Source organism: Erpetoichthys calabaricus, chromosome 2, assembly GCF_900747795.2.
Source record: "Erpetoichthys calabaricus chromosome 2, fErpCal1.3, whole genome shotgun sequence".
In the NCBI taxonomy this organism is placed as follows: domain Eukaryota; kingdom Metazoa; phylum Chordata; class Cladistia; order Polypteriformes; family Polypteridae; genus Erpetoichthys; species Erpetoichthys calabaricus.
In genome coordinates this window covers 117,430,299-117,443,769 of record NC_041395.2, presented here as the reverse complement: position 1 = coordinate 117,443,769, position 13,471 = coordinate 117,430,299, and the positions used below count along the sequence as shown (strand labels likewise).

The window sequence follows — 13,471 nt, the reverse complement described above, 5'->3', positions numbered from 1 at the left end:
CTTTCCTGCAGTCTAGCATGCTTTAAAAAATACAATTGAGTTTTGATGCAATTACCTAATTGAAATTTTCAAGTAACAATTGTTTGTGTAATTTTCCCTTTCTTGTTTATTATACATAACTTGTGTGCTTATGAACTGAGTAATTTTATGTTCTCTGCAGCTCCCTGTTCTGCTATGTGCTATCACCATGACAGTAAACGCATTTTTGTTGGCCAAGATAATGGTGCCATTGTAGTAAGTATTATGAAACATATTACTGTACAGATATGATGTCTTGCATTACCAGAAGGGGTCCTGTTAAAGCAGCATTTTAAGAACTGTACTGTAAGATCTATCTATCTATCTATCTATCTATCTATCTATCTATCTATCTATCTATCTATCTATCTATCTATTCATGTACTTATAGACACTACATACACCATGGATTAATGTACATTACTGTTTCTTATCATTACAGAACTGTTCACATAGTCATATCTGACTTATTTTCAAAATCATTTTTTTTAATGTTTTGGCAGATGTTGTGGACTATTTTTATTGGTAGTTTGTTCCTCTTATGGTGAATTTTGAATTTATGAGCAGCAAGAAAAATGTATATAGCATGGGTGGCCAACTGAAATCTTTTAGACCTACAGTGTCTCCAGGATTTTATTCTAACTACAGGCAGTCCCTGGGTTACTTACAAGATAGGGACTGTAGGTTCGTACTTAAGTTGAATTTGTATGCAAGTCGGAACAGGTACATTATTTTAATAAATGCTATTGTTGACCGACTGTAACCAAGTGCTTTGCCAATGAATGATGGAGTTTCACCTCTCTCTGATCTTTTTATTATTTCTACTTTATTTTCAATGGTGATGATTTTTCTCTTCTTTACTGTATCACCAGCACTTGCATCAGATTTGTGTTTCCGAGACATTCTATAAGGGTGAAGACAAAAGGTTAAGATGAGCTCTTCTGCAGAACACTGTACAGCTCTCACAGCAGGCAGGCATCCCTCGTCAGCACGTCTGGTGTACTGACAAGAGACAACTTCCTGCTATGTACATAACGGTACAAGCAGGTTTGCTATTGAGAATGAATGGGAGTAGCGAGGGGCGGTTCACCACCCACCCACCACACAGTCACCTCCACTACAGCATGCAGCGTGCGTCCGCCCACCAAGAACGAACACGGTGCAGCCAAAGGCGTGTAGTGAATCACCCACCACCGCCCCCATTCAACAAGCAGCCACCCGAAGCACACTACAATGCAACCCCCTGCTGCCCCGTTCACCCTCAATGGTCTCCATTCAGCCACAACCGGGTTACCGCTTGCACCATTTTGTACTGCAGTCATTCTGTACTATGAGTGTTAGATTTGTTTATTTGTTTTTACCAGCATGTCACTCTTGGCATGTCCATCAAGGGTGGACATACTGAGGGTTTTCCTGCCAGATACCCTTCCTGTCGCCTTACTTAAAATGGCTGTCTGGGCCCTTGCTGCCAGATAGTCTGCTGACTGATATGCCTAAGGAAGCCGAGCCCATGCTCTGTAAGCCCCACTTGAAACTGGTGCTTTCTTTCTCATAGATACCATTGATCCATGTGCATTTTTTCATTTTATTTAGTGTGACCCCTCCAGGTCGTCTTAGTCAGGCTTCCTCTATCCACCACCCAAAGAAAGCGCCTTCATTTTGTGCTAACTCACCAGGAGATTTGTTTGTATATTTCTATTTAAATGTGTGTGCATTGCCCTTCTGCCCTTGGATTGGAATCTGAGTGGTGGAAAAATGAATGAATCCATGTGTGAACTGCTACTGTACATTTCTGATTAGAGTTTAAAATGTATGGTTTTCAAGAGTCCTTTATTAGTTATGGAAATATGTATGCAATATCAAATGGGGTGAACTAGACATTATTAGAATTAGTTTCCATAACTTTTGTAGAAATATTTTTCCAACATTTTAACCTGGGTGCAAAACCTAGACTTCCAATGATTTTGTTGCTCATTCAGTTTTGCAAGTCTGAATTGGGTAATTGTGTAAATAATTGCATATGGAATGGCTGTTAAAATAATGCATTTTGTATACATATTTGGTACTTTTGATGCTATAGCAATGTTAGTTTTTTTTCCTTTTTTTAGTCTGTGTCTATATTTATTTCAATGAGCAAGTTTCAAGTGTGTTTTACAGTTGTTAACACATTTCTACAGTTGAATCCCTTGTCGATAATTAAGCCATTCAGGGTCACACTGTGATTTAAAACAGGACAATGAACCTGCAGTAGTTTTCTACACAATACCCAATTCTGTGCAACACAAAATTCTAAAACTTGGTGACTTTTCTCTATTTATAGGAGTTTGAAATTGCTGAAGACTTTAATAAGATGACTTTGATCAAATCATATCCAGGTATAGTATTAATGCTTTGTATTCTCTTAATTGTATATAGGTACTGTGTATATGAATATAAACTCAGAGTCAAGTAGTGATATATATGAAGAATTTTCTGCATAATGACCTGCTGAAACTGATCTTGAAAGTAACAAATGTGGGCAAATTAAGTTTTGCAAAAATTAGAGAAGATAAGCTGTCCCTGATAATAAATTTAAATGTTTTTAAAGATGGTAGTTTTTAGTTTACTTTTTAAAGATTTTTAATAGATTTAAAAAATCTTAAAAGTAAATAATATGAGCTAACGCAAATGTGTTTTAAAGAGCACACTTTTGTGGTTGCTATCAGGTAAGTACAGTCATATGAAAAAGTAACCAGTAAATGTCTCCTTTAAACTATTTTTAGATAAAGACAATGTAATTGGAGAAAGAAAAAATGATTTTGCAATAATGTATTCTGAAAATGAACAGCTGTGCCATTCTGTGGAAAAAGCAAGTACACCCTTGGCTCTAATAGCTATTGTTGCCCCCTTTGGCAGAAATAACCCTCCGGTCCCCCTTTTTAAAGAGGGGGACCACCACCTCGGTCTGCCAATCCAGAGGCACTGTCCCTGATGTCCATGCGATGTTGCAGAGGCATGTCAACCAAGACAGCCCTACAACATTCAGAGCCTTGAGGAACTCCAGGTGTATCTCATCCACCCCCGGGGCCCTGCCACCAAGGAGTTTTTTGACCACCTCAGTGACCTCAGTCCAGGAGATGGGCGAGCCCAACTCCGAGTCCCCCAGGCTCTGCTTCCTCATTGGAAGGCATGTTAGTGGGATTGAGGAAGTCTTCAAAGTACTCCCCCCACCGACCCACAACGTCCCAAGTCGAGGTCAGCAGCGCACCATCCCCACCATACACAGTGTTGACACTGCACCGCTTCCCCCTCCTGAGATTCCGGATGGTGGACAAGAATCTCCTCGAAGCCATCCAGAAGTCGTTCTCAATGACCTCCCCAAACTCCTCCCACGCTCAAGTTTTTGTCTCGGCAACCACCGAAGCCGCATTCTGCTTGGCCTGCCAGTACCTATTAGCTCCTCCTTCAGCTTGACGGCATCCCTCACCGCCGGTGTCCACCAGTGGGTTCGGGGATTGACCTTATGGTCACAGCTCTGGTCAGCCGCCTCAACAATAGAGGTACGAAACATGGCCCATTCGGACTCAATGTCCCCCACCTTCCTCGGTACGTGGTCAAAGTTCTGCCAGAGGTGGGAGTTGAAGCTACTTCTGACAGGGGACTCTGCCAGACATTCCCTGCAGATCCTCACAATACGTTTGGGCCTACCAGGCCTGACCAGCATCATCCCCCACCATCGAAGCCAACTCACCACCAGGTGGTGATCAGTTGACAGCTCCGCCCCTCTCTTCGCCCGAGTGTCCAAGACATGTGTCTACAAGTCCGAAGACATGACCACAAAGTCAATCATCGAACTAAGGCCTAGGGTGTCCTGGTGCCAGGTGCACATATGGACACCCCTATGCCTGAACATGGTGTTCGTTATGGACAATCCGTGACAAGCACAGAAGTCCAATAACAAAACACCACTCAGGTTCAGATCGGGGGTGCCATTCCTCCCAATCACACCCTTCTAGGTCTCACTGTCATTGCCCATGTGAGCATTGAAGTCTCCAACAGAACGAGGGAGTCCCCAGCAGGTGTGGCCTCTAGCACCCCCTCCAGGGACTCCAAAAAGGGTGGGTACTCCAGACTGCTGTTTGGCGCATACGCACAAACAACAGTTAGGACCCATCCCCCCCACCCGAAGGCAGAGGGAAGCTACCCTCTCATCTACCGGGGTAACCCCAATGAACAGCCTCCAAGTCGGGGGGCAATAAGTATGCTCATACCCGCTCGGCATCTCTCACCGGGGGCAACTCCAGAGTGGTAGAGAGTCCAGCCCCTCTCAAGTAGATTGGTTCCAGAGTCCACGCTGTGCGTCGAGGTGAGCCTGACTATATTTAGCCAGAACCTCTCAAACTCGCACACTAGCTCAGGCTCCTTCCCCTTCAGAGAGGTGACATTCCATGTCCCAAGAGTCAGCTTCTGTAGCCGAGGATCAGACCACCAAGGTCCCCGCCTTCGGCCACCACCCAACTCACACTGCACCCAACCTCCTTGGCCCCTCCTACAGGTGGTGAGCCCATGAGAAGGGGGACCCATGTTGTTTCTTGGGTGCAGGCCCAGCCACCAGGCGCTCGCCATCGAGCCCCACCTCCAGGCCTGGCTCCAGAGGGGGGCCCCGGTGACCTGTGTCTGGGCGAGGGAAAATGCCATCCAAAATTTTTGTACATCATAGGAGGTTTTCTGAGCCGCTCTTTGTCATGTCCCTCGCCTAGGACCGGTTTGCCTTGGGTGACCCTACCAGGGGCATAAAGCCCCCAACAACAGAGCTCTAAGGATCATTGGGACACGCAAACCCCTCCACCACGATAAGGTGGCGGCTCGAATGAAGATCAAATTTTGATAGTCTACAAATGTTAAAAAAGGAAAAGACATTTCATAGGTTGCACTTACTTTTTCACATGACTGTAGTAATTTCAGAAGCAGTTTTTAATTACACCAGCTTTCTGCCATAAAGTGTTATTAACCCAATAAAACTATATTTGCATGTTGAACCCTAGATAATGTTGTATTTACACATTGCCAGTCGTCAGGAAGTGTCCATTGAAAGGTAACTCACCAGTTTGGCTAATGCAATTTTTTTTTTTTTATTGGAAAACCTAATGTTTATTTTATTGATTTATGGCATGTAGATCATTAATACAAATGTATGTGTGTTTGTTAGTTTCAGTATAAATTATAACAATGTTGCATAATCTTTTCTCAAGATGTTGCAATGTTATAATCACTTGGCATTAATAAGTGATTAAGTGAAATAAGCATCCATCCATTGTACTTTTCCTCCTTTGTTCCAATACAGGGGAGACAGAGACACAGGTTTCAGTCTGCCACTATTGAACAGAAGGCAGAACTTGCTCCATACACTTTACCTTAAACTTGCACAAAAAACATGAACAGAGTATTGCAAAATCTCTTTAGCTTTGCCACCCCCATAGCACTTAGACCTTGGTTCATTTACAGATGGGAAGGCTTGCTTGGGTAGTTTATGCATTTTCCTTGTTTCAGAGGACTCAAGATTTATCACACAGTCCAGACAAATGTGAGTTTGATTGGCCGCTTTTCATGTGCTTGGTGAGTATGTGAGTGCAAACCTGTGATTGACCGATTGCCTCATCAGGGGGAGTTAGTTTCTTGCCTTATTTCCTGTCTTCCTGAAGATGTGGTGTGGTTAATGTGGTTTAGAAAATGTCAGATTGACTGCATAATTGTGCTAGCTCTTACTTGATTGAAAGAAATACTTAAAATACACCTGAATTTCATTCACACAAAATTTACCATGAATCTCACTGTGATTATGTGCATTCTCTACATTACGTTGAAAGTCTACAGAATGTTGAAAGTCTGAATACATTATTTAATAGTAATAGTTTGCATAACTTTGGAATGTGAAATAGGAATTCGTCATTGTTGAAAGAAGTCACTTGTGATAATTTATGTATAGTATAGTCGTATGATAGAACAAATATTTTTTCAAAATAATATTTAACTATTAGATTTTTGCTTTCTGTTATAACCAAATTACTGTTCTTTTATAGCACACCAAAACAGAGTGTCTGCAATTGTTTTCTCTCTGGTGTCTGAGTGGGTCATCAGTACTGGCCATGACAAGACCATCAGTTGGATGTGCACGAGAAGTGGCACCATGTTAGGGCGCCATTACTTCACTTCCTGGGCCTCTACATTACAGTATCCTTTATCTAAAGGGGAAAAGGTTTAATGTTGTATTTTAAGATACTATTTTCTGTTTTAGAATATGCTAACTGAAAAATGCTATCTGCCTAAAGTGAAACAGTAAATTTTTTGTATCTTCTAATAGTGGAACACTTTTTTTATGTGGGAGCTTTGAAAAAATCCTGGTATGAAACCTTGCTGTTGGATTCGTATCAATCGCTAGAACAGAGTGGACTGGTGACATCACTAGTCTAATATTGAGTTGAGGAAGAACTCAGCTCCCCTTACTGCTACATTGATTCTTGGGATTTGAGGCTTTTTAGATACTGGTTTTATGTTTATTCAGGAGTCAGGAATGGTGCCTTCACTTGTATTGATTAGTAACTGTTGCATGATGTGTCCTTGTGTATGTGAGTGCCCATCTCTGTGTAATTGTGATGTGTATATGTTGTTATTGGATCAATCAGTTGCTGTCCAGTTTAGCACTTTTATTACTGTCCTAAAATGCTACATTGATGTAGGCAGGTTGGGAGCATGTGTTGATAGTGGGGTTATGTTTCAAATAAATATGGTGGAACTTTAAATGTTCTCAAATTTTTTTGAAAAATTCTTCAGATTTTGCAGTTGCTTCCAGTTTGAGGCTATTTGAAGTGTATTATGGAGAAAAGTTGTTTTTTCACAAAAATATTTTATAAAAGTGGTTGTTGACTGTGATACTTGGCATGTGCTGTGAGAGGTATATGATGGTCCTAGTTGGCTCCAGCAGCCTGTCACAACTTGCACCCAGAACCATTGATAACATGACCGGGATGAGCCAGGAACATCAGTACACAAACAAGTAAAAGGTAGGTGAAACCCGTGCAATCACTTTTGTTTTCAAAATCCAAACAGGAGTTCAAAACCCCACTGTGCAAAACAGTGCAGTGATCTTTAAGTAATCTATAAAAACAGTTTCTTTAGTGGAGGTTAAGATTCGACAAATAATCCATAAATAAATCCGTACAAATTAGGTTAAAACACACAGGATCATTTGTCTTTAACGCCAAAGCGTGCTTCGGGTGCTGTTTCCACATGACGTCACTTTAGTTCACCCTTTCAGGTCTCCTGCACACCAGCCACCGTGGTGAGTCACTCAGAGTGGTGGGTTGCTCCCACTCTCTGCTCATTCATCCGCTCCTGTTGGGGCCAAACCCACCCACCTTCCTCCACCCACAGCACCGTCTCTGCTGTGATTTCTTGCTTTCTTCTCAATGACCCAGTTTTTGCTCAGCCTGTTTTTTACACCATTAGGAATGTAGGTGTGCTTACACTGATTACAACCCAGAGGCGCTAATGTGGTAATTGATGGAACAGCATATGTCTACACGTGAATGAGTGATCAGTCGATTACCTCATCAATAGTTCAGAGCTGCTATGCCACCATGCTCACCTGCAAACCCTCTGTCCCCCAAAATGTGCTCCATTTGTTTTTTTTTTGGTTTTTTTTTTAAACACCCAAAGCCACCAAACTCTCCCTTGACAAGGTTATGCAGAAATACGGGGTAACAGGGTTGCTCTTGCGTTCTGTTTGTTCCCTATATGAACACAGTGAGAACTGTGTCCAAATTATTGTCTATTCTAAAGACATATGTGAAAAACAGCAAACATTTTGCACAACAGTAAACTATTTTTTATTTTATGTACATCAGTCCCCAATGCTAATGTACTTTTTGGAAATCTCTAGACACAGTGGTCATTTGATAACGCCAAAATCACCTGAAAGTCTTGGTTCAAGCAAATCGGAATAAAATGGCCTCAGCTGCTTAAGGCTCTTCCCCAAAAAACTGACTCAAGTTGGCCTAGTCTTGCAATTGATAGAACACAATGTGTGGCATCGGTTATTTGGATGTTCCGGAGAGAGAATTGGTAAGGCACCCAACCATACATGTGCACATTTACAAATACTATCTCAACAATGGATAGAATAATTGAATTTGATGTGAAATATACTGCCTTCACAAAATTGAAAAGAGACCTGCAGCTGGTGTATGTGGCAAAGTTTTTACTGCTGCACAAGAGGCAGAGATTGTTCAGATGGTGGTGAGGAACAATGTCATGCATTTAAGGGAAATACATCTTTAATTGCAAACCATACAACTTTCAACAACATTGATACTGTCAGTATATCCACCATTGATCGGGTCTTGAAATGCCATAGCATCATCATGAAACAAATCTACAGAGTGCCCTTAGATAGGAACAATAAATGGATGAAGGACCTGTGACATCAGCATGTGCAGGCGATGTGGCATTGTTAGACATTCACTGCATGTTGTACTCCATATTGGTGCACCGCTACATTGGTTCTCTTGGTGTTTCACTTTGTCCTTTCTGTTGTGATTATGGAGGATCATGGAACTAGAGTCAAGTGCTGTACCATACAAATTTCTTTATGCGGATGAAGCTGGTTTCAATCTGGCCAAGACCAGGAATTGTGGAAGGAATTTAATAGGCTACAGAGCAACAGTACAGACATCAGGGCAAAGAGGATTGCATATTACTCTTTGTTCAGCCGTATTAGACAATTGTCTTGTAGCATACATCGCAACAGTTGTACCATAGAACTCTGTTCTTAACTTGATGTGCCTTACAGACGTTAAGAAGTTAAAGGGAAACTGGATGCTAGGGTCAACAGCCTACATTATGTAGTCATATGGGTTAATTTCCCATTTCATCACTCTTGTGCATCGATTGGAGTGGTTTTATTTCTCGTACACGCATGTCTATTGAATTCCTTACTCCATATTCGCCATTTCTCAGTCCTATTCAGGAATTTTTTCCTGCCTGAAGATGGACCACCGTCTTCTAAAACAGCTGGATGCCATGACTGAGGCTTGTTAAGACATTTGCAGAACCTGACTGCCAGGGCTGGATCAGAAATGCTCGGAGATATTTCCCATGTTGCATTTCTATGTAAAATATCTTATGTGACGCTGATGAAAACACGAGGCCCAATATCCAGGACAGGATTGATCAGGCAGAGGAGATGATTTTGATACCGATTCTCAAGCAAAGGGCAAACCTACTCCCCACCCCCCCCCCCTACCCCCCAAAAAAAAGCACCATAACTGTATGAGTTACGTATGGTTGATTTCTTCCTCGTGATCATGTGTATGTTAGAGCTTGATTATAACTATATAATGCCCAATAAAGCAATATTTCATTTCAGTGAATAGGCATCTTTTTTGCATTTCATTTGGTTAAAACATCTGTGTGTATGTCAGTGATATTTAAGGTGGATTACATCAAATGTATGAAAAGGAATTGTGCTATAAAACTTATCCTGGTTTTTGCTCTTCCTCAGTGAGATGTGTGCTTAGTGCTTTGCTTGTGAATGTCCAGTGAATACTTGGACATGTTACTGTTGTAATGCTGTGTTATTGTTTGAGTAGATCATGCAGTTTTGCAGCATTTATTTCTTGTTTTGATTGGAGTAGCGAGTTTTGCAAAACGTGTTGTTGTTTCGCAGGTCTTGTTGAATGTTAAGAGAATGTGGTTAGTGTTTTCACCACTGTAATGGAGCACCTTGTGTAGAGTACAGTGAAGTTCTTACTTTTATGTCCAACCAACTCTTTGGTGCCACAATAAACAAGAATGTGTTAAAATGCATAACTTCCCATGTGCCATATTTTAAACTTGCCATGTTCCTACAAAATATAATTGACACATGGTGGCATTAGTTTTGTTTTGTATAGATTTCTCCTTGGCGTGTAGATGTGTTGTTGACAGAAGCGAACAGAGTAACAAGAACAGAACTCTCTAGATTTGAATTTTGTTCTTTTGTTGTCATTTTTAATTTTCTACATTATTTATAAATTATCTGTTTTACTGCAAGTGACTGGTTATGTATTTATTGGAAAATATTAGGTACATAAAATGGAATAAAAAAATTTCCTTAATGGTTGATTTATTCAGATATGATTATGATACAAAGCATGCCTTTGTTGGAGACTATTCTGGACAAATCACTTTACTAAAACTTGATCAGAGTAATTATTCTATAATCACAACATTAAAAGGACATGAAGGTAAGTGGACAGATGCATTCTGTACAGCAGTGTATATGCCAGATTTTTAATTTCTAAGAATAAATAATCCCATTTTCTGGAGCACACAGTGAAAACAGTTGGGCTTAGAACTTGGCGGATGCATGTTAGCGCATTTTTAGAAACTGCTGCTTCATGGATCCAATATCCAGGGTTAGAATCCTATGCTTGGTTGCCGGCTGAGTGCAGTTTACACATTCTACCCATTTCTGCATGTTTTTTACTCCTGGTACTCTGGTTTTCCACCTAAACTGTCAAACAAATTCAGGTTAGTTTATTGATCACTTATTTCATAAGTGGGCTTTGCAATAACCTGGTTCCATGTACTGGGCTGTTTCCTGCCTTGTGTCAAGTGCTATGACCCCCTGCAACCCTGAGTTGGGTTAAGCTTGTTTGAGAATGATTGACTGACGAACAAAATGTTGTAAACTGAAGTGTAAACTCATGTTGCCATATTATTTACCAGTTCACATTATAGGACATTCAGTAACAAAGAATCTTGTGAATTTCCCCTTGGAATTAATAAACTGTCTGTCTGTCTGTCTGTCTGTCTGTCTGTCTGTCTGTCTGTCCGTCAAAGATAAACAGGAAGAGAGGTTGCTCAGTAATGTTTTACATGTTAGCAATAATTCATGCATTTGTGATTGTAAAGTACCCACTTCTCAGGTAAAGGTTTTCTCACTGTAATCATGTTAATTATTATTGTGTTAATTTGGATTTGGACTTCTACAACAGAGCGAGTAATTACAAAAAAAGAGTTTGTCAATGTTTAGAAAAATATACTAGCTACTAAATGTGCAGATTGATTGATTGATTGATTTATTTATTTATTTATTTATTCCTTTGCATAAAATGAATAATTTTTTTAAAATCTGCAGTTTTTTGAAGTTCTCTCACTCCAGTTCAGAATTACGGAGGACCAGAGTCTTTCCAAGGTAACAATGAGGAAGCAAGCCTAGTTGGGGTGTAAGTCCATCGCAGCATTTACATGTATATACATACACACACACACCCTCATGCTATTTATTATTATAGAAACAGTTTATGAAGGTCTGATGCGTACAGAACTGTGTCTTACCTCTGCCTTCAAACACCAATAAAACATTTAAATAGTCAAAGCAACTTACTAGTTAAATCATGGAACACATTTTGGGTATCATGTAGTGCTATTTAGTTCAGTGTTAGTTACATTAGGAGCCCAAATAAACAGTCTCCTGCCGCTGCTCTTCCCTCTGTGTGTAGCATGATGTACATAGAAAGAGAAACTGGAATGTAAGTCAGTTACAGATGTTTTCAAAGTCTCCTAAATATAGTGGTGAAGCAGATTCTGTTAGAGAACCTGGTATCATTTGGATAGGAATGAATAATTAGATGGTATTAAAGTCTTGAGGGGTGACTACTACAGGTATATCCTTTTAATCACATTTTTTTTTTTTTTAAACTTTCTTGTGTACATAGTACAGGGGGTCCTCGGGTTACGACACAGTTCCGTTACTACAACAGTTATATAACCCGAATTTTGGTGTAAGTTGAAACGCACCCTTAGCCTAAGTCACTTACCTATCCTAACACATTTGAAATATCAGAATCTAGAACATAAAAACACAACTAATCCACAGAAAAAGGAAAAGAATATAAATAAACTGTACTGTAGTAACAGAAAAAAATGACAAAATATGAGTGTTAAAATTTTTTTTTTTTTTTAACCGTTATTCCTTCTCATCTCTTTACAATGTCTAATTTCACTTTCATTGTGATGGCTTCCCTCTTCTTCGAAGCACTACCATCTGCAGACTCTGACTTTCGTTTAGGAGCTATGATAAGGGCCAAAAAGTCGCCAAACAAAGCAACACAAACGGGCACAACCAAACTAGTTTGCCAACTCCCTCACTCAAACGTCGTGTACTTCCACTGCGTGCAGCCAAACTAGTTCGCCCACATAGTCTGTAAGTACAACGCTAACGGCGTAAGCCAAAACACTCCCATCTCAATTTTTTTAAGTTTTTATGATAGTGAGCGTTGTAAACTCGAAACGTCGTATGTCGAGACGTTGTAACCTGAGGAACCCCTGTATAGAGAGAGAATAGGAATCGTGAAAAAATTTGTCCTCGAGGTTTTGATGAATCTTAATGTTGTTGACCTTCCCGAGTCCGAAAATACCATTTTTGAAATTATGTGTCTGTGTGTCTATCTGTGTGTAAACACGATTACTCAGAAGTGTTTTGACCTAGGTCAATAAGATGTACCCCTGCTTTATATCAAAAATAAGGTATCTTATCAACAATTTTTTTTCTTTTTATTTCTGCCATCATTCTCATAATTAAATGTAGCTAAATGCATTTTTACCTACAGCAATTTATTGCAACAAATATTATGTAATAGTAACACTTCTATGTTTTTAGGTGACTATAACTCTTTTTACTTTGCATGTAATCTAGGTAATGCATATGCAATCATGAAAAAATTCCAGCACCATTTTCGATCTCCCCAAGTACAAAAATATCATTTTAATGAAAAGTTTGATTATAAATAGAGATAAATTATTGTGTATCAATTAGTTATGATGAGAAACAAAGACATATGATATTTGAGAAATATTGTGCAACTGGAAGTGGTTCTGATAGATACTTTATTAATCCCAAGGGGAAATTCACATACTCCAGCAGCAGCAAATTGATAATAAACAATATTAAATTAAAGAGTGATTAAAAATGCAGGTATAACAGACAATAACCTTGTATAATGTTTACCCACCCGAGTGGAATTGAAGAGTAACATAGTGTGGGGGAGGAACGATCTCCTCAGTCTGTCAATGGAGCATGACATTGACAGCAGTCTGTCGCTGAAGCTGGTCCTCTGTCTGGAGATGATACTGTTTAGTGGATCCAGTGGATTCTCCATGATTGACAGGATCCTGCTCAGCGCCCGTCACTCTGCCATGGATGTCAAACTGTCCAGCTCCGTGCCTACAATAGAGCCTACCTTCCTCACCAGTTTGTCCAGGCATGAGGCATCTCTCTTCTTTATGCTGCCTCCCCAGCACACCACTGCGTAGAAGAGGGCGTCACCACAACCGTCTGGTAGAACATCTGCAGCATCTTATTGCAGATGTTGAAAGACGCCAGCCTTCTAAGGAAGTATAGTAGGCTCTGTCCTCTCTTGCACACAGCATC

At 40.2% G+C, this 13,471-nt stretch overlaps 1 protein-coding gene across 1 annotated transcript in view; it reads left to right on the top strand.

Annotated features, from left to right (window-relative positions):
* Positions 1-13,471, top strand: part of wdfy1 (WD repeat and FYVE domain containing 1) — a 58,294-nt gene that overhangs the window by 19,361 nt on the left and 25,462 nt on the right. Inside the window, exons 3-6 of the mRNA XM_028794416.2 lie at positions 161-234; positions 2,339-2,393; positions 6,078-6,228; positions 10,168-10,280. Of these exons, the coding sequence (XP_028650249.1) occupies positions 161-234; positions 2,339-2,393; positions 6,078-6,228; positions 10,168-10,280 (393 nt within the window). The remainder of the gene's footprint in view (positions 1-160; positions 235-2,338; positions 2,394-6,077; positions 6,229-10,167; positions 10,281-13,471) is intronic.